The sequence below is a fragment of the Lampetra planeri genome, chromosome 15, assembly GCF_965212315.1.
Source record: "Lampetra planeri chromosome 15, kcLamPlan1.2.h2, whole genome shotgun sequence".
In the NCBI taxonomy this organism is placed as follows: domain Eukaryota; kingdom Metazoa; phylum Chordata; class Hyperoartia; order Petromyzontiformes; family Petromyzontidae; genus Lampetra; species Lampetra planeri.
Window position 1 is genome coordinate 10,068,846 of NC_136121.1, and position 24,316 is coordinate 10,093,161.

General features: G+C 52.8%; 2 protein-coding genes and 1 long non-coding RNA gene across 5 annotated transcripts in view; 1 reads left to right on the forward strand and 2 right to left on the reverse strand.

Annotated features, from left to right (window-relative positions):
• Positions 1-22,572, forward strand: part of MMS19 (MMS19 cytosolic iron-sulfur assembly component) — a 43,361-nt gene extending 20,789 nt beyond the window's left edge. Inside the window, exons 20-31 of the mRNA XM_078601042.1 lie at positions 1,248-1,341; positions 3,756-3,861; positions 5,363-5,434; positions 8,754-8,880; positions 9,272-9,381; positions 10,345-10,401; positions 10,882-11,068; positions 14,065-14,147; positions 15,798-15,962; positions 17,824-17,883; positions 19,814-19,914; positions 21,893-22,572. Of these exons, the coding sequence (XP_078457168.1) occupies positions 1,248-1,341; positions 3,756-3,861; positions 5,363-5,434; positions 8,754-8,880; positions 9,272-9,381; positions 10,345-10,401; positions 10,882-11,068; positions 14,065-14,147; positions 15,798-15,962; positions 17,824-17,883; positions 19,814-19,914; positions 21,893-21,911 (1,181 nt within the window). The 3' untranslated portion in view covers positions 21,912-22,572. The remainder of the gene's footprint in view (positions 1-1,247; positions 1,342-3,755; positions 3,862-5,362; positions 5,435-8,753; positions 8,881-9,271; positions 9,382-10,344; positions 10,402-10,881; positions 11,069-14,064; positions 14,148-15,797; positions 15,963-17,823; positions 17,884-19,813; positions 19,915-21,892) is intronic.
• Positions 110-7,015, reverse strand: LOC144722711 (uncharacterized). 2 transcript variants are annotated; one of them, XR_013586083.1, is made up of 3 exons: positions 6,718-6,993; positions 3,678-4,152; positions 110-2,246 (listed from the first exon to the last, which is right to left on the reverse strand). It is a non-coding gene; the product is annotated as an uncharacterized LOC144722711 (long non-coding RNA). The 2 variants fall into 2 exon arrangements; XR_013586082.1 differs by having other exon boundaries at positions 3,678-7,015.
• Positions 20,578-24,316, reverse strand: part of LOC144722710 (palmitoyltransferase ZDHHC16-like) — a 32,886-nt gene continuing 29,147 nt past the window's right edge. For both annotated transcript variants that reach the window (XM_078601044.1, XM_078601043.1), the window contains exon 10: positions 20,578-23,344. In XM_078601044.1, the coding sequence (XP_078457170.1) occupies positions 23,272-23,344 (73 nt within the window). In that variant the 3' untranslated portion in view covers positions 20,578-23,271. The remainder of the gene's footprint in view (positions 23,345-24,316) is intronic.

Here is a 24,316-nt window from a genome sequence, read left to right on the forward strand (position 1 = left end):
CGATTGCTCCCCGCTTTGCCAGGTCATGCTGGTTTGCGGGCACGAATACAACGGAAGCATCCAATTTTTCGTAAATCGGAAATAAGAAATGGTCTCGCGCACTACTCTGCATGTTTGACGAGCCCAAGATAAATTTTTAATCAGTTAATCGATACATCATCGCATGCCTTGTTGCAACCAAACAGGCACTTTTTGGTTGCAACTAGGCATGTTTGTTTTGTCGACTAGCATCTAATGCTCACGATGTGTGCGTAAAATTGCGTGTGTGAGATTCAGTTATGCAAACGGACATATTTCTAGAGCCTAAAGCTCAACGAGCCAAACAAACAGAGCAAACGACATCGAAATGGGCAACCGGTGACACAGGAGACGGTTGCAGATGAGACGGACTCAACCAAAAATACAAAGTGAAACAATCCAGATGAGTCCGATCAAATGAGATCGTACTGTTGTTAGCACGTTAACCACTAAGACCACCGCTCTCCCACACCACTTGCTGACCCACACCTGTTCCCGACACACCAGTCTGGGCTTCGTTCGCCTTCGTAAAACACCAGCGCGCAAGAACCGATTTCCGCAGTCGGTCGCTCGACTCCCAGCAACGTACGCTGCAGCCCCTGGCGTCGGTCGGGGTCCCATGTGTTCTTCCACGTCTTGTGGCACTTGAATGCCGGCCGTGGATAACATCACCAGTGGCGAGCGGTAAATCAGAACCGGTCCTGAGTCCCACCCCTAGTAGGTCAGCTCGGCCTTAAATCAGTACCTGATGCTGTGTGTGCAAACATCGGGCATGCGTAGTGCCGACCTCGCCCCGTCCCCCTCGTGCGCCTTTCCGGATTTAATAGGTGCTCGTTCTTGACACTTGCCCCAGCAGTCTGTTAAAGGCTGCAACTGGGTTTTGGTTATCTCTGCGTCTCTCAGACTGTCTGATAACTATTCCAGTCTCGGCGTCATTGCAAACGACGCGCAACCACTCGCATGTAGCCTACACAGTGCTGTTGTGTTGGAAGCTTGCCAGGTATCATTACATCGAGTGCTGTAATATCCTTAACACTCCCCGCCCGTGAATTGTTTTAAACGTCATCTTTCAGTTTAACACGTAGGCTTTCGCGACCAATATCATCCATAATATAGGGGGGGTTTTTTTGAGTCGCGTCATCTTTCACATCACAAATAATTGATTTTTCGCGTAAAAATGTTTTTTCTATTCATTTGTTTTTCGATCGCACCTTTTCTAAATTCCCCAGCGAGATGCGCCGCAGAATTCTTGTGCTCCAAGGAGGTCGTGGCTTCCATCGCGAAGGTCCTGAGCACCTTGTCGAGCCGGGCGGCGGAGAGCAGGTCTGCACTCCCACCACACGCTTACGCGCACTGAGCTCTTTCAACCAACACCCGCCTCCGTGATCGAGAGCGGAGAGAACACTGCATGCCCCGGTCCCTCTGCCTAACGGGCCTTGCGGTGCGCTTCAAATGCCAACGTCTGTGCGATCGACCGTGATATCCGGGTTTGATGCTAGTTGTGTGTCAGTGTTGGAGGAGTTGTAGATTAGGAGTAATCTGGCTGGCCAACGGCGAGCGCGTTTCTTCCACGGGTCACCGTGCTACTGAGCGTGCGTGGGCTTCTGCCCACAATTGGTCGTCGTTGATCCGGCCTAGTTGGGTTTGATTGGACACGAAATGAATAAATGCAACGGTGTCGATGTGATGAGATCTCAAAGTGTCCATTTGGAGCTCGCAGAGCAGCGTGACCTCTTCCACGGCCCATGATCATCGTGATCACAATCCATGGGGCAGATCGCCCCGTGCACATTTCGTCTTGTGTTTACACTTTCCTCTGTCTCGTGCTAATGTCCGCAAGCAGTTGGCCGCGTCTTTCTGGCGCCCATCTCTTGTGATGTCGTCGTTGAGCTGTTCTCTGTGAGGTCTTCCTCTCTTTCCTGTTCGTTCGATTTTTCCGACCAATAAACATTTTAATTTTCCTTTTGTCCATCCTTCATACGTGCCCAAATAGTACCAAGTTCATTATCATCACCGCCTGCATCATCACCAGGTCGTCTTCTTCTACTTGCAACCCTTTTCTTACTTCTATGTTGGTCACGCTTTGGGTCCAGCTTAGTTGCAGGATCCTTCTGTAGCAATAATATTCGATTCTATCGCTCATGGAATCTGAAATTTCACTGCTTCCTCCGAGATGCCTTCACGTATCCTCGAGTCCACGGAGTTTTGGGGCAGCGATTTCCCACCCACTGTGCATATGAGAGTAATAAGAGCAATGTTAGATACGTGACATTCAAACTGATATTTAATTTTCAGGGCTGGCATTTAGTGCAAATTAAGCGCTGAACCAGATTTAATGCGACGTGGATTTTTTCTTATTGTATTTATGTGTGCAGTCATTGGTGGTGGTCATGTGGAAACCGTCAACACACGCCACTTGAGGACCCGCTTTTTAATTGCATGTGGCTGCTGTAAGGTGAATGTAAACACAGAGGAGCTCAGCTGTGCTGGCTCCAGTGCTCGCTGATCTCTCCGCCAGCAGCCACCACCACCTCCTCCTCTAAGAAGGGCACTTTAAACTTAGCCTTTCCACAGTCCTTTGTCACAGAGGTTTTTTTTTGCCCTTTCTCGCTAAGCTGGGCTCCACCTCAAAAAGAAAAGAAAGGAAATAAATTGCCCATTGTCTGGTGCCAGCGGCTGTCCAAGTGTGGCTCTTAGGGCTGCTGTCGATTTTCGCCGGCATTTTGACTACAATTTGACAATTGGTGAACCTTTGTGGCATTCGTGCCGAGGCGTAATGAGTGCGATCACCAGCCGGCAAGGAAGCCATTAACAATGCATTTGATAAACTCAATATATAAGTGGAAATCGATGGCCATGTCCCGTGCCTGTGTGGTTGTCATGTGTCTAGGCAGGGGGGCTCAGGGGATTTTGTCTGAAGACCTTGAGCCAGCAATAGCCTGTGCGCCGTATCGAGTGCTTTCCCCAGCCCAGTGACTGCTGGGTCTGGGTTTTGATTCCTGGGGCAGGCACTGAGAAGTGGGTGTGTGTGTGTGCATGGTGGGGAGCGGTAGTGTAGCGGTTAGCGCGCTGCGCTATGAACCTGGCGACCCGGATTTGATTCCCGCTCACGGCTAACACCAGTGACGATTATCTGAACCGGTCCTGGGCCTCCCCTAGGTCGACTCAGCCTTAAATGAGTACCTGGTGCGGTGTGTAAACATCGCCACTGGGGAGACAAAGGCGGTCGGGCGTGGTGCTGGCCACCCACCCCCTTGTGTACCGTTCCGGCCTTCATAGGTGCTCGCTAGCAGCACTTGCCCCTACAGTCTGTTAAGGCTATACGGGGGATCTTTGTCTTTGTGCATAGTGCAGCGGTTAGCGCGCTGCGCTACAAAATCGGCAACCAGAGTTCGATTCCTGCCCATGGCCAACACCAGTCACCGTTATCTGAGCCGGTCCGAGGCCTCCCCTAGGTCAACTGAACCTCAAATGAGTACCTGGTGCGGTGTGTAAAACATCGCCGGGCGTGGTGTTGGCCACCCTCCCCCTCGTGTGCCGTGCCGTCCTTCAGAGGTGCTCGCTAACAGCACTTGCCCCTACAGTCTGTTCAGGCTACACGGGGGCGGGGATCTTTGTCGTGTTTTCTCTGTCATACTCTGCACGTGGATAATACGTACATCCGCTGCGTTCGCCTTGACCGACCGTACGAATACGAGCTGCCCTCCCCTGCGTCCCCTCCCTCCTTGTCGCGGCAGCTGGGCGGACGCCATCGTTTCCCAAATCGTGTCCTTATTCCTGGACGGAGACCTGAGCCTCCTGCAGGAGGATGGTGCGGCCGCAGTCTCCTTCCAGCCGCTCCACGTACGTTCCCGCGTCCGCCCGAGTTGGCCGTGTGTGGGGACGAGGGGTGCGTTTGGGGCCCTGTGGGTGCCACGGTGGCGAGATGTTAACTACCTCGCCTGGTATACAGGAGATTGTGCGTTTGATCCAGACCCTGATGCCTGCTGTATATTTGGAGTTTGCATGTCTCTCTCCCTGTGGTCGTGTGGATTTTTTTTCTCCGGGGTACTATAAATTTCCACATGTTGAGCTATCATTTGTGGCCAGGTCGCTTCTGAAAAAGAGCTCTATGAACAGCTCAGTGGGCCTCACCTGGTGAAATAAAAAAAATAGTTTTAAGATTATGATCCCAGAGATAGCAGACACGGATCACGGACAGACATGGAGAGAGACGGTCACACAGAACGATCTAGACAAAGGTGTACTCGACAGGATTCGGACAGAGAGACACACAGTGAGGCAGACACGAACAGAGGGAGAGAGACACCAATACAGACAGACTCACAGCGGGGAAAGGACAAAGACATGGAGAGAGACATCATGAGACAGACGCATGACAACGAAATACTGGGACAGAGAGAAAGACACCAAGTGACACAGAGACACAGAAAGAGATAGATTATGACAAGACAGGCGACGATAGTAAACACTGAGACAAAATCACAGATGGGGAGATACCGAGGGACACGTACAGAGATAGACAAAGAAATACAGTGACACAGACATGCACAGATGCGCACAGAAAGGAAAAAGAGACACAATGACACGCATCTAGACAGAGAAGACAGAGATAGATCAAGAAAGACGACTGAGATTTTTTTTTTCCTAAACAGGAGAGAGAGCAGTGCGAATTTACACACATTACACACGTTACACACACACCACGTAACGACGTCACGCACGGTACACACGTGACACACATACACGTGACACACATACACGTTACACACACGTTACACACACACACACACGTTACACTTACACACACACGTTACACACGTTACACACACTCGCACTTACACACACACACATACACACGTACACACACACACATACACACACACACACATACACGTTACACATACACACACATTACACACGTTACACACACACCACGTAACGACGTCACGCACGGTACACACGTGACACACATTACACGCACAGGGTACACACATTATACGCACGTTATACACACACGAAACACACGCGATACACACACGTTACACACGGTACACACACACACGTTACACACGCACACATAATGACATCCCCGCCCGTCACTCCCGTTAGTCCATGGGGGCCACAGCAGACATCGATACCACCTAAGGTAGCGACACTTGAGTTGTGCCGACGTATTCACGTGCTTATTAAGAGTGAATGATTTGATAACGCACTCGTACGAAGTGATTCTCACATAATTCACTGGTGTTGGCCACTTAAAAGAAATCGGAACCCCTTCAGGTTCATGGCCCCCACGGCCGGTACCGTCGAGTAAATTGTTTGGCGTTTCCCCTCCCGCCAGGCGGAATCTCCGACGCCGCAGACACAGCTGACGGTGCTACTCTCCGCGTGCCTCTCCTTCCTGCCCCGGACGGTACGCGGTCACCACCGTCGCCACACTCGCCGCCACCGTAGGGTGCAGCCACACCTCGTGAGCTGGGGTGTGGGGGGGGCTTGAGGGTTGCCTTACAAGCGAACGGTTAGAGTACAGACATGATCCACGAATTTCGAAATAAAGTTTTCGTGACTACAGGGATTCATCTTCTTGGTTCTTTTGGTAAAGTCACGTAGAAGGGAAATAATAAAATAATGAAACATAATAAAATACAATTCTCACTATTGTATTTTTTCTCACTATTGTATTTTATTATGTTTTATTTGTATTATTTTATTATTTCCCTTTCACGTGACATTACCGAAAGAACCAAGAAGATGATCCATGTAGTTCGCCACCCACCACCCACAACTCGGCCGTGGAAAAGAGGAGTTACACTGCAGCGTCGTTTTGTTAAGCTGCTGGTTCCGTACTGAATCCTGCTGGTTTGTACGCTCGTACCTATTTTTTTTCCATCTTTTTTTTGCAACTCGGCGCGAGCCGGGTACAATACGCCGATCGCGAAAACAGGGTGGAGAACAGAAACTGCTCAAGCAGCAAATCCGATTTCTCGCGCAGCGGGGACCTTGCCAAGAGCGGGGGGGGGGAGATTGGACTCGCTGCCCCCCCTCCCCACCCAAGTGGGGATCACGTGCAGGGGACACGAAGACGTACATGGGGAGGAGGGGTGAGGGGGGGAAGGAAACTAACATACTGGGGGAAGAAGAGGCCCAGGGGAAGGGAGTAGTACGGACGTTGAAGTTGTTTCGCGCCGTACGTAGCGAGCCGTGCTAATCGAAGGTGGGCAGAGGGAGAAGGGGAAAAGGGGGGAACAGGAAAACTTGACAAATAAAAATAACATGCGCGCGGCATTTTAGCAGTAACCTCCCACCGAGCGATGCTCCGCCCGCGCCCGTTCCCGGTCGAGGGGCACCGCCAGAGGTCGCAAACGGGTTTTGATTCCGTACCCCCCGTACCTGTACCCGTACCCGGCCGCACCAAGGTCGCAAATGGGTACCCGTACCCGGCCGGGTACGGGTACCCGTTTCCTACCCGTAACCTACCCGAAATGAGTGACAAACGGTTACTCACCAGTGACTCACGGTCTACCCGTACCCGTACCCGGCCGCACCAGGGTCGCAAACAGGTACCTGTACCCGGCCGGGTACGGGTAGCCGGGTATCGGGTAGGGTACGGGTATCGGGTACCCGGTTGCGACCTCTGGGCACCGCACCCTCGTCCCTTACACCCGTCCCCACCGCCCGACGTTCCCGCCCACGCACCTCATTTCAAGCTGCGCAGGTGGGGGGGGAGGGGGACCGTCTGTTCTCAAACACCCGTCGCCTCCCTTTGTTACGCTTGTGGCCTTAACGGCTCAATCCCTGCTTGGGCGAGAAGGGTGTTGCGGCGCTGCTGCCCCATGCAAAGGTTCCGTCATCGGCGGACGCAGCGTCGATGGGGGCGTCGAAGGGCGAAAACACGTGGGCTCAAGAAACGCCCAGGACTTTTGTAAAAAAAAAATGCGTAGGCGTACACTCGGCCATATCGGAGGATTTAGGAAGTTGGGGGAGATGGGGGGGGTCTCTGTGTCCCGACACTCATCAGCAGCGAGTCGGTGGACTCTTGTTTGGGGGGTGGGGGAGTGGGGCGATGGTGGGGGGGGTGTGTTTTTGATTGGAAAACCTTTTTGCTTTGTACCCGGGTTTTTAATTAACGAAGTACTGCGCCGCGTCGCGCTTTGTCATTCCAGGTAATGCGCCGACCTTGATTCGATGTGCGTGTGTATAGATTCGGCGCGGAGTCGTACGCGTGCGTGGATTTAATCTCCGGCAGAGCCGCATTCGCCGCCACGCTGCCAAAGTGCGCGCCGTGTAATTTAGTATTAATTTTAAATCGTATCGCAGTGTTTATTATACAAGGACCCCGATACTTCAGTACAGATTAACTCAATATAACATGGGGCACGCGCTTTGAAAGTGCAAAGTGCGCGATTTAAATTTTGGTTGAAAATTTTAATTGCATCGGTATTATATAAATATTACTACTTAAAATAAGGCAATAAATGTGTGTGTGTAATGCACGTGACGTCACTCCACATGCTGCACCCTCCCCCCCCCATCATGAATATTCATGAGCGGGTGGATTTTTACACTCGCGCAGAAAAAGGTCGAGCGGAAAGAACATGTTTTTTTGCAAATTCGCTTTAAGTTTGACGTTTCTTTATTGAAAGTGAATCTAATAAATAATTATACGCAGCAACAAAGTGGATTTGCTGTCTTTATTTATTTCTTCAGCACTTGAGACAAAAGGTCAGTCTACTTTATGCTTCTACGTTATGGTAAAATAGACATTTCTCGGTGATTTTCAACATATTGGATCGATTTTCAATTAATTTCAACCCCAGCGACCGAAAGCAGAAGAGAATAAAGTATCAGAGCAGTGAATTTTAACAAATTGAAGGTCAGTTATAAACAGTGCTACAGTGAAATGCAGTGAAGTGTTTGATGACATACATTTATGAAAAATTCACTGCCATTAAATTTACACAAGATACAATTATACCCTGCTCAATAAATATCACAGCTTCCGTCCTAGGACGTGCAAAGAAGCAAGTATATATAGGAGGCTGGGAACGAATTTGTAGTTGCATTCGCTCTAATACGTGGAGTCGGGGCAAAAGAATGAGGTGTGCATTTCAATTTGTCTGAATTTTAGATTCTACCGCAGTGTTATACAAGATTGAAAATTTTCCATTTTCTGCCGTGATGCCGATGTATCGTTCGACTGACACCGCACCACAGATGGCGCCCCCCACCCCTCCCCCTCTGCTCCCCACGCATTTAAAGAGTCGGCGAGGCTTGGCGGGGGTCAGGGGGAGGGGGGGGAGCGCAGTGGTGGCACGGTGTTTGTCGCAAATAATTTAGTCGACGCCTTACATCTCCATCCACCTGCGATCGAATCGCCCCCGCTATGCGACCGATCTTGCCGCCGCGTCTCGTAAGCTGCGCAGGTTTTAGCCTGCACATTGCTTGGATGATGGATGAGTGCCGCGCACTGGACATCCGTGAAAAAGAGCTTCACAGCTGATCGGATTCTTCCAGGATAAAGATTCTGATTCTGGTTGTCGAAGGCGGCTGCAGACCTGTGCTGCGTGGTGCATAGCGTAGGGCTAGTGTGCGACCAAGCCCAGCGTTGCACCGTACTACGCTCCCGCGTCAACGCTGCCCGCCAGCGTGGTGCGTCGCGGGTCGCCCCCTCCCCTCCCCCTCCTCCCCCTCAGGCGCCATCGGATTGAACCCGCCGCCGCTGCCTTCCGCAGGTGGCCGTGCCGTCCCAGGACCGACTGCTGCGGGCGCTCGCGCACCTGTGCTGCTGCTCGCTGCACGAGCCCACCTACTCGGCCTCGGCTAGCTGCCTCGCGGCCCTGCTCAACAAACACCCAACCGGTGGGCAAGGCCGTGCACGTGGGGGTTCCTGGGGTGGTGGTGGTGGGTGGGGGGGGGCAGGTCGGAGACGCTGAGGGCTGCCCCCCCCGGTTTCAAAGCTGGAGTTCGGCTCCCCGATCGCGATTAAAGTGTGGTTGAATTGGCGGCACCCATCGGTGTAGGGGAATGGCACCGCAGTTTTCTTGTTTCGTAAAAATGCTGCTGGATAATATTGTTCTGGAAAGCCAGGAGGGTGTACAGTACTTGACCTAACCGTGAAAACTACTGGATATCTGAAAAATACATATTCTGATTCTATTTGTTTGTGAAAAAACACAACGGAGGTATCTTATTATTCCGTTTGTATTTGGGTGTGTATTGAATACCCTCCTTAACGTGTTACACACTGCAGGGGAGGAATTGGATTCCCTGCTGGACGACTTCCTGGACAGAGTTCATCGCGGCCTTCTGCCCTGCGAGCCCGCCGCTGAGCGGAGGAGAGCCCTCGTCTCGCTGCTCTGGGTCGGTAGCTGTCTGTCCTGTTCTACCAAACAGCCTCTGCAAGCGATTACAGCTCGCAACAACAACAACAACAATGGCCGTTCACCACTAAGTGGCGGTCACATAACCACGGCGCTCGTGCCAAGCTAGGTGCACTTTGAGGCGACGTGGTCTGTCAAAGGTCCGCTGGCAGGAGGTCACAGGGCAGACCCAGGTGCCATTGGTTGATTGACTGAGATGACTGGCTGATGCACCAACCGTGCTACCCACTTCCAACTTTCTGCGTTATAGCCGCCCGCCACTCCGCTCGTTGTTGTGAGCGTCGCGCCCTCTGCCCTCCGTTGTTGCTGGAGGGCGACCGTCTCCACCTAGCGTCATTAACGAACCTCGTTCACCGATCTTGACACTGCTGGTACCAGTCATCGGCCAGTCCAATCAGTGCCAACATCCTGGACCACGTCAATCCATCTCTTCCCTAGCCCGCCCCACACCCATTTAGCCCCATCTGGCCAAACAGAAGCTGCTTGGGCATGCGGTGGCTTGACATGGAGGCTACAGCTCGCACAACAAGACAAAGATCCCCCCTCTATAAGCATAGCAGACTTTTGGAGCAAGTGCTGTTAGCGAGCACCTATGAAGGACGGCACGGCACATGGGTGGATTGGTGGCCAGCACTATGCCCAGCTGCCTTTGTCTCCCTAGTATCAATGTTTACACACCAGGTCCTGATTTGATGCTGAGTCAACCTAGGGGGGCCCAGAACCGGTTCCAATAGTCATCACTGGTGTTGGCCGTGAGCGGCAATCGAACTCGGGTGGCCGGGTTCGTAGCGCTCCCCCGCCCAGCTCGCGCGCAAGAACGCGATGCACACGCCTGCGACGACGTCAATCAATCCGTTATTCAGTCATCCGGCTCGGGGTAGGCGGCTCGGACCATGGATTTCCGTGTCCGTGGCACGTTCATTCCCTCCGTCTTCTCTTGCAGCTCACAAAGGCGCTGGTGATAAGATATCATCCCAAGGCGCCCGTCTTGGTGAACCAGGTATTGACCGCGTTTTCATTTGGACCGTTTCAAGGAGGGTGACTGCGTTATCCGTGTGTTCCTATAAGTGTCTAACACGGATGTTCACGAGACATGCCGGTGTATGTTAACAGCCACGGTGGCTATGAGATGTTAACTACCTCGCCTGGTGTACAGGAGGTCGTGGATTCGATCCCGACCCTGATGCCTGCTGGCTGTATATTTGGAGCTTGGGTGTCTCTGTCCCCGTGGTCGTGTGGATTTTTCTCCGGGTTCTCGCGTTGTTCACTCCACATTTAGGATCAACGCTATAAACTTCCACGTGATGAGCCACTTCGTTGAACTCTCATTTGTGACGGCCAGGTCGCTTCTTAAAACTACACAGCTCAGTGGGCCTTACCCAGTAAAATCTAAACTAGTTTTAGTTTCGTGCCCCAGTGTGGGGGGGCAACATCACCCCCGGCCCTTCCTGTGATCGCCACAAACCCCCCGACCCCGCAGCTCGTACAGCTGCTGAGCGACCCGGAGCTGGGGCCGGCGGCGGCCGATGGCTTCGCGCTGCTGACGAGCGACACGGACGGAGAGCTGAGCCCTGCGGCGCACGCGGACCTGCGCCCGCTCTTCCGCCAGCGCGTGTACACGGAGCACGGGAGCGTGCTGCTCCTGCAGCTCGCTTCCGCCCTGCCTGGTGAGTGTCCGCCACAGCTACTCAGCCCTGACACTTAACCCTCGTCACACCCAACCCTCTCGCTCGTCACCCTTACATGTCAACCATCACTCGGCGGGGAGGCGCGGTGGTACCGCTTGTGCCTCGCAGCAACGAGGCCCTGGCTTCGGGCTTCCATTCTCCGTGAAGTTTGTATGTTCTCCCCCGGGTTGCCGTGGGTTTTCAACGGTATCCTCCCATCGCTAAAACACACACGGTGTCAGTGGTATCGGCCAAATTATAAGTCGTTATAATTTTTATTATCACAACACTTGTGAACTAGCCTTAAACCGAACTCTTAACCCTGTCCAAGATGCTTAGTTCACCATGCCGACGGTGTTTGACGGGTCACTCTTTCTCATCTCTTCCGCCGGGCCCTGCGAGGTGGTGCTGGAAAGTCTCTGGGCCTTCCATGACCTAAACCCAGTGCTGGATTATCCTCGTAGCAAAAGTAGCACGTGCTACTTTTGCTTTGCCGCAGCCTCTTCCTTCCCTTTTGCTATTGCGAGCAGTGGTTCGTGATCACAATCTCGAAAGTTTACGTGACAATCGCCCCAAAGATAACGCAGCCAGTATTCTTTAGGGGGGGAAAAAAAAAAAGACTTGACCGAATGTTACAGGCTTGCGTGTACCGCTCGTGTATACGTGCGCGGTGCTTTTGTCAATCCCACCGCTGCACGGAGGGCTCCCAAGCTCCGCGCGGGTCGTCGGGGTTATTTTACCCTCCTTCACCACGCGGGGTCCAGCGCACATCGGCGAAGGCAGTGAGCAGACACTTGGGTGCATAGCCTTATAGGACGAGGGATTTGAGCAGTTTATGCCAGCTGCACCCTCCTCAAAGTGAATCTTGAAAGAGTTATTATTAATCACGTTATAATTGCGTTACACAAGCCAAGCCTGCACAGATCATCTCGGTGTTAATTACTAATCGGCGCCTTGGTTCAGTCCAATCAATCATTACGTTTGTAACCACTCGCAGTGAATTAGCTGATCATTATATTATCTACTTAGCCTGGAGATCAGAGAACGGTGCTCAAACTGCACACCGATGGCCTCGCGACAATATACCTGTCGCGCTGCAGTTAAAGGTGTTTCCATCTTCACACGACTCGCCAACCCCACCTGCCCCATGAGTAATCGCTGGACTCTACAGGCGCGAGTCGGGCTAAACCCGCACCGATCCGGTATTTATTTCCAAATCTCTTTCTTGTCGCAAAGCAAAATCCATTGCGCTGTACTTCTGTGTATGCTCCACCGATCACACCTCCAGCAATTAATCGCCGAATTGCCGGCGTGCACTCCGCATCTGCGATCCCCCCCCACCCCACCCCCACCGCTTTCGCAAACCGGCATCGACCGGCGTGATGAAGTATGGTCAAAGTGAACCCCCCTTCCCCCCCAAAAGGGAGGGGGGGGGGCGGAAGAGACTCTCATTCAGGATGGGAATTGATCAAATGGGCTGTGCATGGACACCTCCTCCTCCTCCTGCTGCTGTTGCGGACGAGTGCCAGCAACACGCGACCACCACTCGTGGGAGCGGGTCGCCTTCGCCCTAAATAGATCAATCACGACCGCCAGAGGCAGGAATCGCCCCGAGTCCTTGGCAGGAGAAGGCAGATGTGTCCTCGTGAAAAATGGATCTGTTCATATTTAGCGGCATCTACAGTCTACGCGGAAACCCTGATGAATCAAGTTTCGTGCGTGGCTCGTTTATAAAAAATAAATCAACTAGGGTTTGATTCATGTGCCCCGGGGAGGGCTTGCGCGTGCCTGCGTGCATGGGTGCGCGTGTGCACAAGAGGTATTTGCTTAAGGAGCATGCGCGGCACTTTCCAACAAAAATATAAAAAAATTTAAAATCGATGTTCAGAAATCTGACCGACAAAATTCCATGAAAGCTGCGCTGGTTCAACAAAGACGGGAGCATCAACGGCCAAACCTCGCAACCGCCGCCGCCCGCTGTATAGAAGGGGAAATAAAATGTACATTGGGAGTCGATGTGTCATTGTTTTTTTTTCCCCCCAAGAGCGATTTCACAGAAGCATGTGGCCGTCGCAAGCCTGCATTTCTAAATACCGACCCTGCCGTAGACACACTGGTTGTGATAGATTTTCATTGCATAATAAAACAAAAATTCAAGCAAACTATTCCACCCCCCCCCCCCCAAATAAAAATAATGTTTTACCCCAATAGTGCCGTGGGTAGCTGGAGGGGGGGACTCAAGCCCCCCCCCTCCTTCTGGGTTCTTATCGTCGGGTCAAAGAACAAACAATGATGGTGCATTGCAAAATGTGTACAATGAAAGCGATTAATGGGTGTCGCTTTCAGCCTTTCCTTGTCGTACACACGGAGTGGTGGGGGGGTGGTGGAGGGTGTGGTGGAGGGGGTGGTGGAGGGTGTGGTGGAGGGGGTGGTGGAGGGGGGGGTGGTGGGGGGGGTGGTGGGGGGGGGGTGGTGGAGGGGGTGGTGGAGGGGGGGGGGAGGGTGGATGTAGCTCAAAGCGGAGCAGAATGCACGATGGGTAAACGCAGATCGTGTCGTCGTTCCTCATTCTGTTTAGCGTTTCAAATTTGTTTGCAGCTTATTAAACATCGTGTCACTTTCTGCCCACCCCAGCATCACCTGAGTTTTTGTATGGCCCCCTTTTTAAATAAGGTCATGCTACCATGTTAATAACAGACAACGGCCAATCCATTTTTGCTTTTTTGCAATGGCTGAGCCATTTGCTTTTGCAATTGCTGAGCCTTTTGCAATTGTAATCAACGACGAGTATCTCCCCTGGTGTCGCTGGCTCTTTAAATTATTTTTGGAGGTGGGAGTGCGGGAGCGGGTGGGGGGGGGGCAGGGGTGGGGGTGGGGGGGGGCGCGATAACAGCTGTGCCACATTGCTCGTGGCGGGGACCACAGTGACCGTGCATTTAATTAAAGCGCGGACGGCGCTCGTTCGCTCCCTCTCTCGCTCTTGTCTCTCCTTGCAGATCACAAGGCGCACTGCCTGAGGGCGCTGTCACATCTACTGGGATCCCTGCCCAAGCAAGTTGTCCTCTCCGAAATGCCCACGGTGAGAGCGACGCCCCTTTTACTTGTGCCCCCCCCCCCGCCCGTGCCGACGTCATCGTCCAAGTTTTCCAAATTTGGAAAATATCCGAAAATCACTCGGTTGGAATATACTCCATTGGAACCTCATTTGCCAGTAAAAATATGATAATTGGTTTTTTACCCTTCTATCTGGTTGTGCGCCTTTTGGCGTCATCTGGTCCAACCCATGTGAGACTAGGCTCTAAGGAAAGCTGTCTCGGGTGTGGACCAATCAACTTCAAGGACAGTGCATACATCATCAGAGTTATGTTTTTTGTTTGCATTATGACTGCAGGTATTGTGGTCTATGCAAACATGACTCCTTGTAAAAAATGTGTCAGTTTTGTTGCCAGATAGAAGGGTAAAAAACCAATTATATGGAATATACTCGGCAATCATCGCCCCGGTCTGCAAAAAAAACTCCGCAGAACCAGGAGACTTTTTGGGTAAACGAGCACAAAATTAATAACATTCCCCACTAGACACACCTGTATGAATGTACCTTGAACTTGCTTCGCGATGTATGTCGTCAACCGTGCTAGCCTCACGTCTCGTCTCGGCACGCTCGGTAACGCAATTGTATCATCGTGCTTTGTTTAACCAGTTAAGAGCCCATTGAGATGATCTATTTTGACAGTGGAAAGCTGGAGACACATTAATGGGGAGAGGTGCCAATTTGTACAACCGAGATGTGGGTTGATTAATATACACTCGGCAGTTCGAAATCCAGCACACCGTGACCCACGCCAAGCGATCATACTGCGAGACACTCGCCCGCGCCATGGGAATGTGGAATTTCTGCCCCTTTTTTGGAATTTCCACCTTGGTTTGATTTCCCGCTGTGAGCAGCTGAAGCGAGAAATGAACCTCCGGCTCCGTGGAGGTAGTGCGTGGGCGGTTGGCGTGTGCGTGGGCGGGGTGCGCACGTGTGTGTGTGTGTGCGCGTATGCGCGCGTTTGTGCATGTGTGAGTGTGGCTTTGTGGGGGTAGGGTTTAACACGTAGGCTTTTGCGACTGATATTATCCGTAAATGTTTTTTTGGAGGGGGGGTATGGGGAGAGTTCCTGGGTAGAGGATGCGTCGTCGGCCTTGCTGTACGGACATGAGATTTCGTATAGCTGGTATTTGCGCCAACATTACGGCACAAAGGGGATCAAGGAGGCGCTGTCTGTCACAGACGGGCATGGGGGGTGGTTTTCCCCGATTTTAAGTAATTCGCCGGGAATTGTTTTCTGTTTCGATTTAAAGCTTTCATGACTGCAGGGATTCATCTTCTTGGTTCTTTCGGTAAAGTCACGTAGAATGGAAATAATAAAATAATAAAAATAACTTTTTTTTCTTTTCTTTTTTTTATTATTTTTTTTTCTTGTTCGAATCACGGCACGGGGTCTTTAACGTCCGCCGTGAAGCAGACGCGGCGGAGTATTTGCGTTCGATTACACCGGCAGTATTAACCAGGGCGGCCCACCGGTGCCCGACCCGCAAATCTGTATGAGTGGCAGATGCCGCGGCATCGCTCGGCCGTGTAACCCCCATGACCTCTCTCTTTCTACAACTGGACATGTGTGAAAAATAACTTTACAGCACATCGGATTCCTCCAGTGTAAATACAAATATTCCGATTCTCTCGCAGCTGTGCCCCGTGCTGCTGGACTCGCTGAGCTCGGCGGACGCGACGGTGCAGCGGTCGGCGCTCTCCCTGCTGCGGGAGGCGCTGTGCGACGCGCCGCTCACCCTGAGCGCGCACGTCGACACGCTCGTGACGCGCCTCCTGCTGCTCTGCGGCAGCGCGGCCATGGTGAGGGGCCGCGTCGCTCGCTCGCCGCCGCGCGCGTTCCCGACGACGCGAGGTCACCGACTCGAACGAACCCGCGCACGGGGCTCGCTCGTAGAACACCTGCTCGCTCTCCCGCGAGATGTCCGCCCGCCCGCCCGTACGCGCTCGCGGCAATCGTTGGCTGGCTCTCGCGGCGCGCGACGCTCGCTCTCGTGCGAGTCGCGCTCCGGCGGTTTGCACGCGCTGCGCTCGGCTCGCGGGCCGATCGATGGCACGCCTGACGCTCGAGGCGTCTGCTCGCTCGCACGAGAGCGACGTTTTTTACGAGGCTGCACACGTGGCTCTCGCTCCACGTACACACACACGCGTACACGCGCACGTACACACACGCGCGTGCACACACGCACGTACACGCGTGTACACACGCGCGTGTGTGCATGCGCAAAACCCCGCGCGGAGAACTGTCGCTCGGCGTACCGCGATGGGGCGATGTCTCTCATCAGCTACCGGGTGCCGTGGGGGTAGGGGAATGGGGTCGAGGAGGAGAGTGTTTATTTTTTTCACGTCCTCCAGGGAGACTGCAGATGAAATGGGCAGTTTATTTTTATTTTACCTTTGTAACAGGAATCTTGAGGGGGCCGTCAGAGGGTCCATTCCATTAGTTTGAGCAGATTACTTTCACGATTTGGATGCAACAATTGGTTGACACACACACACACGAAGACAAAGATCGCCTGTTTTGCCTTTAACTGGATTTCGGGGCAAGTACGGTTAGCAAGCACCTCTGAGGGTCGGCACGACACGCAAACGGGTAATGTGCCTTTATCTCCATCGTGCTGATGTATGCACACTGCGCCAGATTCTCATTTCAGGCCGAATTGACCTTGGGGAGGCCCAGAAGCAAGGTTTCGGATGTTCGTCACCATTTTTGACAATGAGCGTTTATTAAAAAAGCGTACGCGCTCGCTTGCGTGTCATACACACATGTACGCGCTCGCTTGCGTGTCATACACACATGTACGCGCTCGCTTGCGTGTCATACACACATGTACGCGTTAGCTTGCGTGTCATACACACATGTACGCACACATGTACGCGCACAGGTTGTGCACACTCACACACACGCACTTACGCGCGAGAGAAAGTTCCCGTGTGTCCCGCGCGCCTGTTTCCCCCCCCCCCCCACATGCTCATGAGAGCTCGTAAAGAGGAGCGATCCATTACGTTAATCGGAGCCGCAAATGATTCAATTAATCACCGCGGCTGTCGCCAATTTAATGCCACTTTCTCAAACGCACGGCGGCCCGCCGGGGGGAGGTTTGCCGCGACCTCCACGATCGCCCGGCCCCCCCCCACCCGACAGAGGTCGCCTGTGGGGGTTTATTTTACGAGAAGCGCCGCTTGCCGCGTTCGGCGTCGCAAAAAAAAAGTGCTGTGCGAGCAGCCTTTTGCGTGTGGATTCCTAAGCCCCTTCGCAGCCCATCCTCCCGCAGAGCATCTCAGAATAATAATCTGGCAGCGCAGAATCGAAGCGCTCCGGGGTTTTTGTTTTTATTCAGAGAGCAGCGTTGTAGCGCGAGATTCTCTGCGCGGAAACATATTTAGGAAATTCTCCAAATAACTGTGCAGTTGCCGCTTTATTATATATATTTCAAAAAATATGTTTTACAGTAATATCGGCTCGTAAAAATTGCGGTAAGCTGGAGTTATCACGCGGAGAAAGTGGGGCTTCATGAGCGGCGGTTGCCATAACTTTCTTTCACCGTATTATCAAACTTTTTCTCTGACTCGCCCGGGTCAAGGCTGTCCCACTCGACCTCGCCTCTGTAGTTTATACACGGCGTGTGTGTGTGTGTGTGCGTTTTCATCTTGTTTGTTACAGAGAGTGAGGATGGGAGCCCTTCAGTGCCTCTGCGCGTTGGTGCAACTGCCAGCGCACGTGGTAAGTCGCCCTTCGCTTCCCGTTTCACGGCCACGCGCTGGTCCGCTGCGGGTGGTGACGTACGTACGTAGAACTTTTATCGCACCGTACGTAACCAACCGTGCTCATCCGGAGGTGTGGGGGGGGGGTGGGGGGAAGGACATGAAACCAAACACAAAAAGCAGTTCTAAAGAAATGTTTTCTATCTGCTATGCGATCTCCGGCGCGTCCCGAGAGTGCTTCTCGCGCAAATCCAACCGCGTCGGTCAACGGTGTCGCTCCTCCGAGGGAGCTTAAGACGTCAGTTTTAAAGTGCGAGTTTCGCGGCCGGCGCTGATGAACAGCGATTGCAAAGCAAGCCCCGATTGTCCTTTTTAATAACGCTTTCCAAACCGAAGTTGAAAGCGTTGATGAATTAGCTTTGCGTTTCCGTCTGTAAAGGGGTGCGGGGTGGGGGGGGAAACGGGGGAGATGCGATAATTTTCCTGAAGATGCTTCGCTGTTGTTGAAAAAAATGTAATAGTATAAAGCTCCGCTGCTGTCAGGGACTTACCCCGCAGACATCAGGCCAACTTGGACAAAGCTTTGGCCAAAACTCGGAGACAACAAAATCGAGCAGGGACAAACCCAAGCGGCCAATTAGAATCCCCATTATGCTTCGCGCTAATTTTTCTATTTTCTCATTGGCGATCTACCCTGTGCACAGTTTGTCCACAAGTTTAATATTACAACGGCATATTTTGTCAACCTCGGTTTTTAACAAAACTCAAACTCCGCCCCCGAATCATATGGCTCTCCGGTCGATCACCAACCAGAACACCGCGCTAGTCTCCAATGAGCAATCGCCAAGCGCCAAGCGCGTATACTTGAAGTGCACCGTACAGAAACGCGATATGAGCTCATCATCATCACCACCACCACCAACCACCATCCCTCCACTTCCATAACCGCTCGCATAAACGCCGCGGATCGCTTCGCTTGCACGCGAATGGTCGCCGGAGATTGCCTTTCAGAATGGACGCGTTTCCAAATTACCCATGAAAACCGAGCAACCACCAATCGTCTTCATTCGGCGGCTGCACCACCCCCACCCCCACTCGACCCCCAAGGTCCGCGCCGCCGCCACCGGTGACGACAAACATTTGCGTGCGAGGCCCACGACCGCGCCACTCCAATCGTCGGCGCTAATGAGCGCTCGCTTTCCGCGACGACCTCAAACCATGGCAACCCTTGTGCTCATTAAACGCGTCGCGCAATTGGGAGCACTTCCGTGCGACAAGGTGCATACTAATGTCTTCACAGCGCCCAGGCCGGCTTAAGCGGCAGGCTGACGATTTTAAAAACCCACTTACCGCGCGCCGTTCCTTCATTTCGTGTCCATCAAATCAAGTCTGAGCCGCGCGGCGCATTAAAATAAATTTCTTTCTTTATTTCCACTCCCCCCCGCCACCTAATTTTTTTACGAAGCGACCGATTAGCTCTGCGAAGAATAAAGGCGAAGGAGTGGGGGTGGGGGCAGGGGAAATTAGCAGCCGACCCCACGCAACAATGAGACTTCTCGTGCAGAAGACGAATTCTTATTTGTTTAGAAAATTTCCCTGAGGTGAAAGGGGTTCAGAATCACGTGCGAATATGAAGAGGCAAGGTACGCGAACGTACAGTACAGGTGAAGCTGCAAGGCACTGTCGCGCAAACACCGCAATTCTACCGAATGCCGCCACCTTCGCCGAACGGTGGCAGCGAGCCACTTCTGAAGGTGATGAGGCCGCTGTTGTTGCGACGCCAGCGTTGTTGCGACGCTCGTGTTGTTTGCGACACCGCTGCTGTTGTGACGCTGCTGCTGCTGCTGTTGCTGCTGAGACACCGCTGCTGTTGCGACGCTGCTGTTGTGACGCTGTTGCTGCTGAGACGTGTCGGTGTTGTTGCGACGCCCGTGCTGTTGTCGTGTCAGGTGCTGCCGCACAAGCAGGCGGTAATACACGCGCTGGGCACGGCACTGGACGACCACAAACGGCTGGTGCGCAAGGAGGCCGTGGAAGCTCGGACCGCGTGGTGAGTACACGGTGTGTGGTGAGTACACAGTGTGTGGTGAGTACGTGGTGACTACACGGGTGTGGTGAGTACACAGTGTGTGGTGAGTACACGGTGTGTGGTGAGTACACAGTGTGTGGTGAGTACGTGGTGAGTACACGGTGTGTGGTGAGTACGTGGTGAGTACACGGTGTGTGGTGAGTACGTGGTGAGTACACGGTGTGTGGTGAGTACGCGGTGTGTGGTGAGTACACAGTGTGTGGTGAGTACGTGGTGAGTACACGGTGTGTGGTGAGTACACGGTGTGTGGTGAGTACACGGTGTGTGGTGAGTACACGGCGCGTGGTGAGTACACGGTGTGTGGTGAGTACACGGCACGTGGTGAGCACGTGGTGAGTACACGGTGTGTGGTGAGTACACGGCACGTGGTGAGTACACGGCACGCGTGCGTGCACACGCTGGGTCCCTGGCTCGCCGTGACCGCCTCAGCGCGCACCGACTCGCTTGTTCACAAACGACGGTACGCTCGTGCACGCTGGCCCACAAGTTAAGTCGCCCGCTGGGCATACAAACACGCACTCGCCCACACACAATGGATTTGCTCGCTCACTAATGCCGGCTCGTCCGCTCACTCGCCCACAATCACCAAATCTCACAGGGGGCGGTGGAAAACACACAGGGCTGTACATTTTACACGTTCCAGTTTATTGAGGCTTTGAACATAATATCAAATGCTTGTAAATATCCTTTTCTTTGGTATAAAAAAGCCACACTCTAAAAGGTTAAATTATTTAAAGCAGAACACACTTGAAGCCTATTTTGATTGCTTGTTTAAACAGGGTTTTTTTTTTCAGCCGTAGGTTTTTTTTTATATCTCCTTCCCTGAAACGGAGGCGATGTTTTCCCTCGTCTCGATGGGTTTACTGAATCTCCCGGTTACATAAAGGACAAAAACAATCTGACGCGTGTAGCAGCACTAACGCACGCAATCAGCGCTTGGGCTGCGACAGCCGGTGGAGACGCAAGGAGAGCAGAGGTCACTCGCTCGCACGCATCTGCCCCACGTGACCCAGGGTGCCCTTGCGTGCCCAGTTTGAATTGGCTCTTTCCCAAGCACTGGAAGAAGGGGGGGTGTGTGTGGGGGGTAGGGGGGAGGGCAGTTTCTTGAGGCGATGCCATCTGGAGTTTTTCTCACAAAGTGAGTGGCGCAGATTTCCCACGCTGCACCTTGCACACCTGGAGCGTCTGAGGGGTCGCGGAGCGGGGAAACTACAGCCTGTTGGACCAAACGTGGCCACGCTCCCACAGTTCATGTGGCCCACGTGCCCCCGTATGGCCCACTACTATATCGGACCACAGCCTGTGGGCCTTGATGCTATATAACCGCTTCGAAAACAGCCTGCACATTAAATTGTACCCGCTGTTTAAAATGTCCTAGCCGCACTGTAATTGGGGACTAAGAAGGGCCATTTTTAGACAACTGGGAACCAACACTAATGTGATGGTGCCGTTGTCTCCGCAAGGGCCCCTTGACACAGGCAAGTCAGTGTTGGCGGTGTTGTTTATTGCGTGGCCTGCGAGAAAGAATTTTCAAGTCCTCGAGAGGGAAAGTCCTCCACTGGTATACAGCTTTGTGTGCCGGCATGGCTGCAATGGGGTAATGGTTGGCACTTGGTGTCAGATGTCATTTATTTGTTCTGCCAGAGTAGCAGTTGAAAATGTGGGGCAGGTTTCTCGAATCCCTCTTCTGACTCTGCCTGCCTAGCGGCATAAAGGGAAGCCCGCCTGTGAAGGGGGTGAGTGGACTCCCACCACCTCTAAGATGGTTCACTGCTGTAGAAGAGGATATCCTCCTGCTGCAGGCCCCTTCCACCAGCAGTGGTATCTGCAAGCAGTTGCAGGGCTGTGCCTTCACCTGCCCGTGCAAGTGTAAAAGGGCGAGTGTGTGGTCTGCACTGCTAATGAGGTCGTGTGCCGTGCGTGTACCCGCCCGCGCCAGGTACATGCTGGGCTGCTGACAGGCGCCCCCCCTCACACCTGGACAGACCTCCACACCGAGCAGCCGACCCGCAAACAGATTGCCCTTAATCCTAATCGCTCATCTTCTTTTTGGATTCGCCCACTGCGAAGATTGGATCCCCACCCCCCCCCCGCCGCGCCATGTGTTCTGCCCAAGGCATTAGACCCCGCTTGGTCTACGACGGCGGGATGCTCGGAGTGGGGTGAGAGAGGTGTGGAGAAGATGAGGGAGCAGGAGGAGGAGGAGGAGGGGAGGATGACGATGAAGGCAGGCAACATGACCTCCCTCTCTGCCTGCTCACTCCCACCAATCTTGGGCGTGACCTCTTCCTGCAACCCGCAGCGATCAGTAACGTTTTAAATCTGCGCAATATACACGCAGCCGGCCCCCCGGGGGCTAAGAGGCTTTACTGCGAATTGTAATTAAGCCGTCGGGTTCGCCGCCGCCGCCGCCGCTGCAGCGAGGATTGGCTGCCCAGTGGAAGGAGGACAAGGTGGATTCAGCCGCACCCTCCGCTGTTCCGCGAGCATTTCACAGCGCGGAGGAGACAGGGGCGTGTTGTTTGTTGAATTAACGCAAAGGCCTTTTTTTGTACCTTCCCCCTCCCCAACCCCACCCGTGCAATCGTGCTAATTAAAGGTTTTTGTGGAGCGTGCCAAGCGTTACCGTTCGATCTCGCTGCTTTTAAAAAAGGTTTGACCGACGACCGTGTTGTATCGCAAGGCCTGGGAATAACGTGAATTCTCGACGCAATTAACACAACCGTTCACCCAAAGTAAGTTTAAATAATTATAAGTGCATTGTTCAATAGTATGTAGAGACTAGTGCTAGAAAGTAATTTCAAATATATTTTTAAATTATAATTATGAGATGTAAGTTGAAGGAAAAATCTGAAAAAGGGCAATGTAAATTCAAGGCACTACATCAACTCTTATTTTGATTTGTAAACAATTCAGCCTTGCCCAGAGTAGATGAAAATCTTCAACTTGAATTTTCAAAAATGTGCATTGGCCAAAAAAATATTATTTTAATCTACAACTGCATAGGATGCGTGATTCTGGGTTGTATCGCCTCTGCTGTTTAGCACGATGTCCGACGTTTCGCACTCTCGGCTTGGTCAGGTTGGAACTAAAACAAGTACCCACGAATAACAGCAGTAAAGCTACACTTCAACCGCAATTTGGCACGGCCGCCAACTCGCATGTTTCACACCACGGCTCTAGGCAAGGGCCGTTGCGTTTCCAGCTTGGTGTTGACAAATCGGCGATCGCTCCGGGTTGAAAAGCTGCCGTTTGTTGCGGGGACGCTGACGTTGAAGCGACCGGATGGAGAGAAGAAATGGGTTGCGAGCGGACACATCACGCGTTCCACAACGCTCCGTCGCCCGCGGGAAGGTGCGCGGACGGCAGCAGGACTCGCGTGGCCCAGTGCCTGATGGGAAACACAGGCGGGCGGGGTGCGGGATGCGGGGCGAAGCGACGGAACCAGTGGGGGGGGGGGGGGATGTTTGTGTCGAGCTCGGCCAACGGATTTGACGGCAATTTGCGTCACTCGAGAGCCGGAATGCGGAGCAAAGGTGACCGCTTAAATCTGCAGAGTTCGACCCGCGCGGTCGATTGGAGGTCGGGTGGATTCGTCGAGCCGCGTTCTCAAAATTGGGGTTGGGGGGAGGAGGAGGAGGAGGTGGTGGGGGCTTGGGGCCCAGAATCTCATCTCATCTCGACTGAGCAGTGGAGTGCAGCCACACATTACCGTCCGGAAATAATTGACTTCTTTATATTCGTAATCGGATGCGGGCTCGGTGAGATGGAGAATTACTTATGCAAGGGATAACACCCTTGCGGGGTTTATCGACAATTTATTTGAAGTTCAGGTGAGAATTTTTTGAGGTTATGATTCTGAAAACGACGCTAGTTTTGAACTTAAACCGCATAAATCAAATTGGAATATGAAAAGCTTTCAAAAGCCAGAGGAAAACGGCAGTCGCGGGTGGCAGAGCCACAATTTCACGAGTCTGGGTGAAGGGAGGTCGGTGGGGGGGGGGCTAAAAGTGATCGTGGGGAGGCTGCAGCGAACACGAAGCGGATTAGTTTTAACGAGCTGATGACGCGGGGTTCAAATCCCCACACCACAGATTACAAGGACCCCCCTCCACCACCGTTTTGAATGCGAGTATTCATATTTTAACACGCTCCATGCGTTGCGGGTGGTATCCGATAAAAGTGTTAACGATACCACTTGCTAACGGAACGAGCCTACACCCACCCTATCCAGAGATCTTGGATAGAGTGGGGAGACAGTTTTAAGTGTTCACAAGCCTCCAGTTTGTCAAGTCCAGGAGTTCGTGAGTTCGATTTCGACCCTGACGTCCTGTGCATGTGGAGTTGGCGTGTTCTCTCTCCC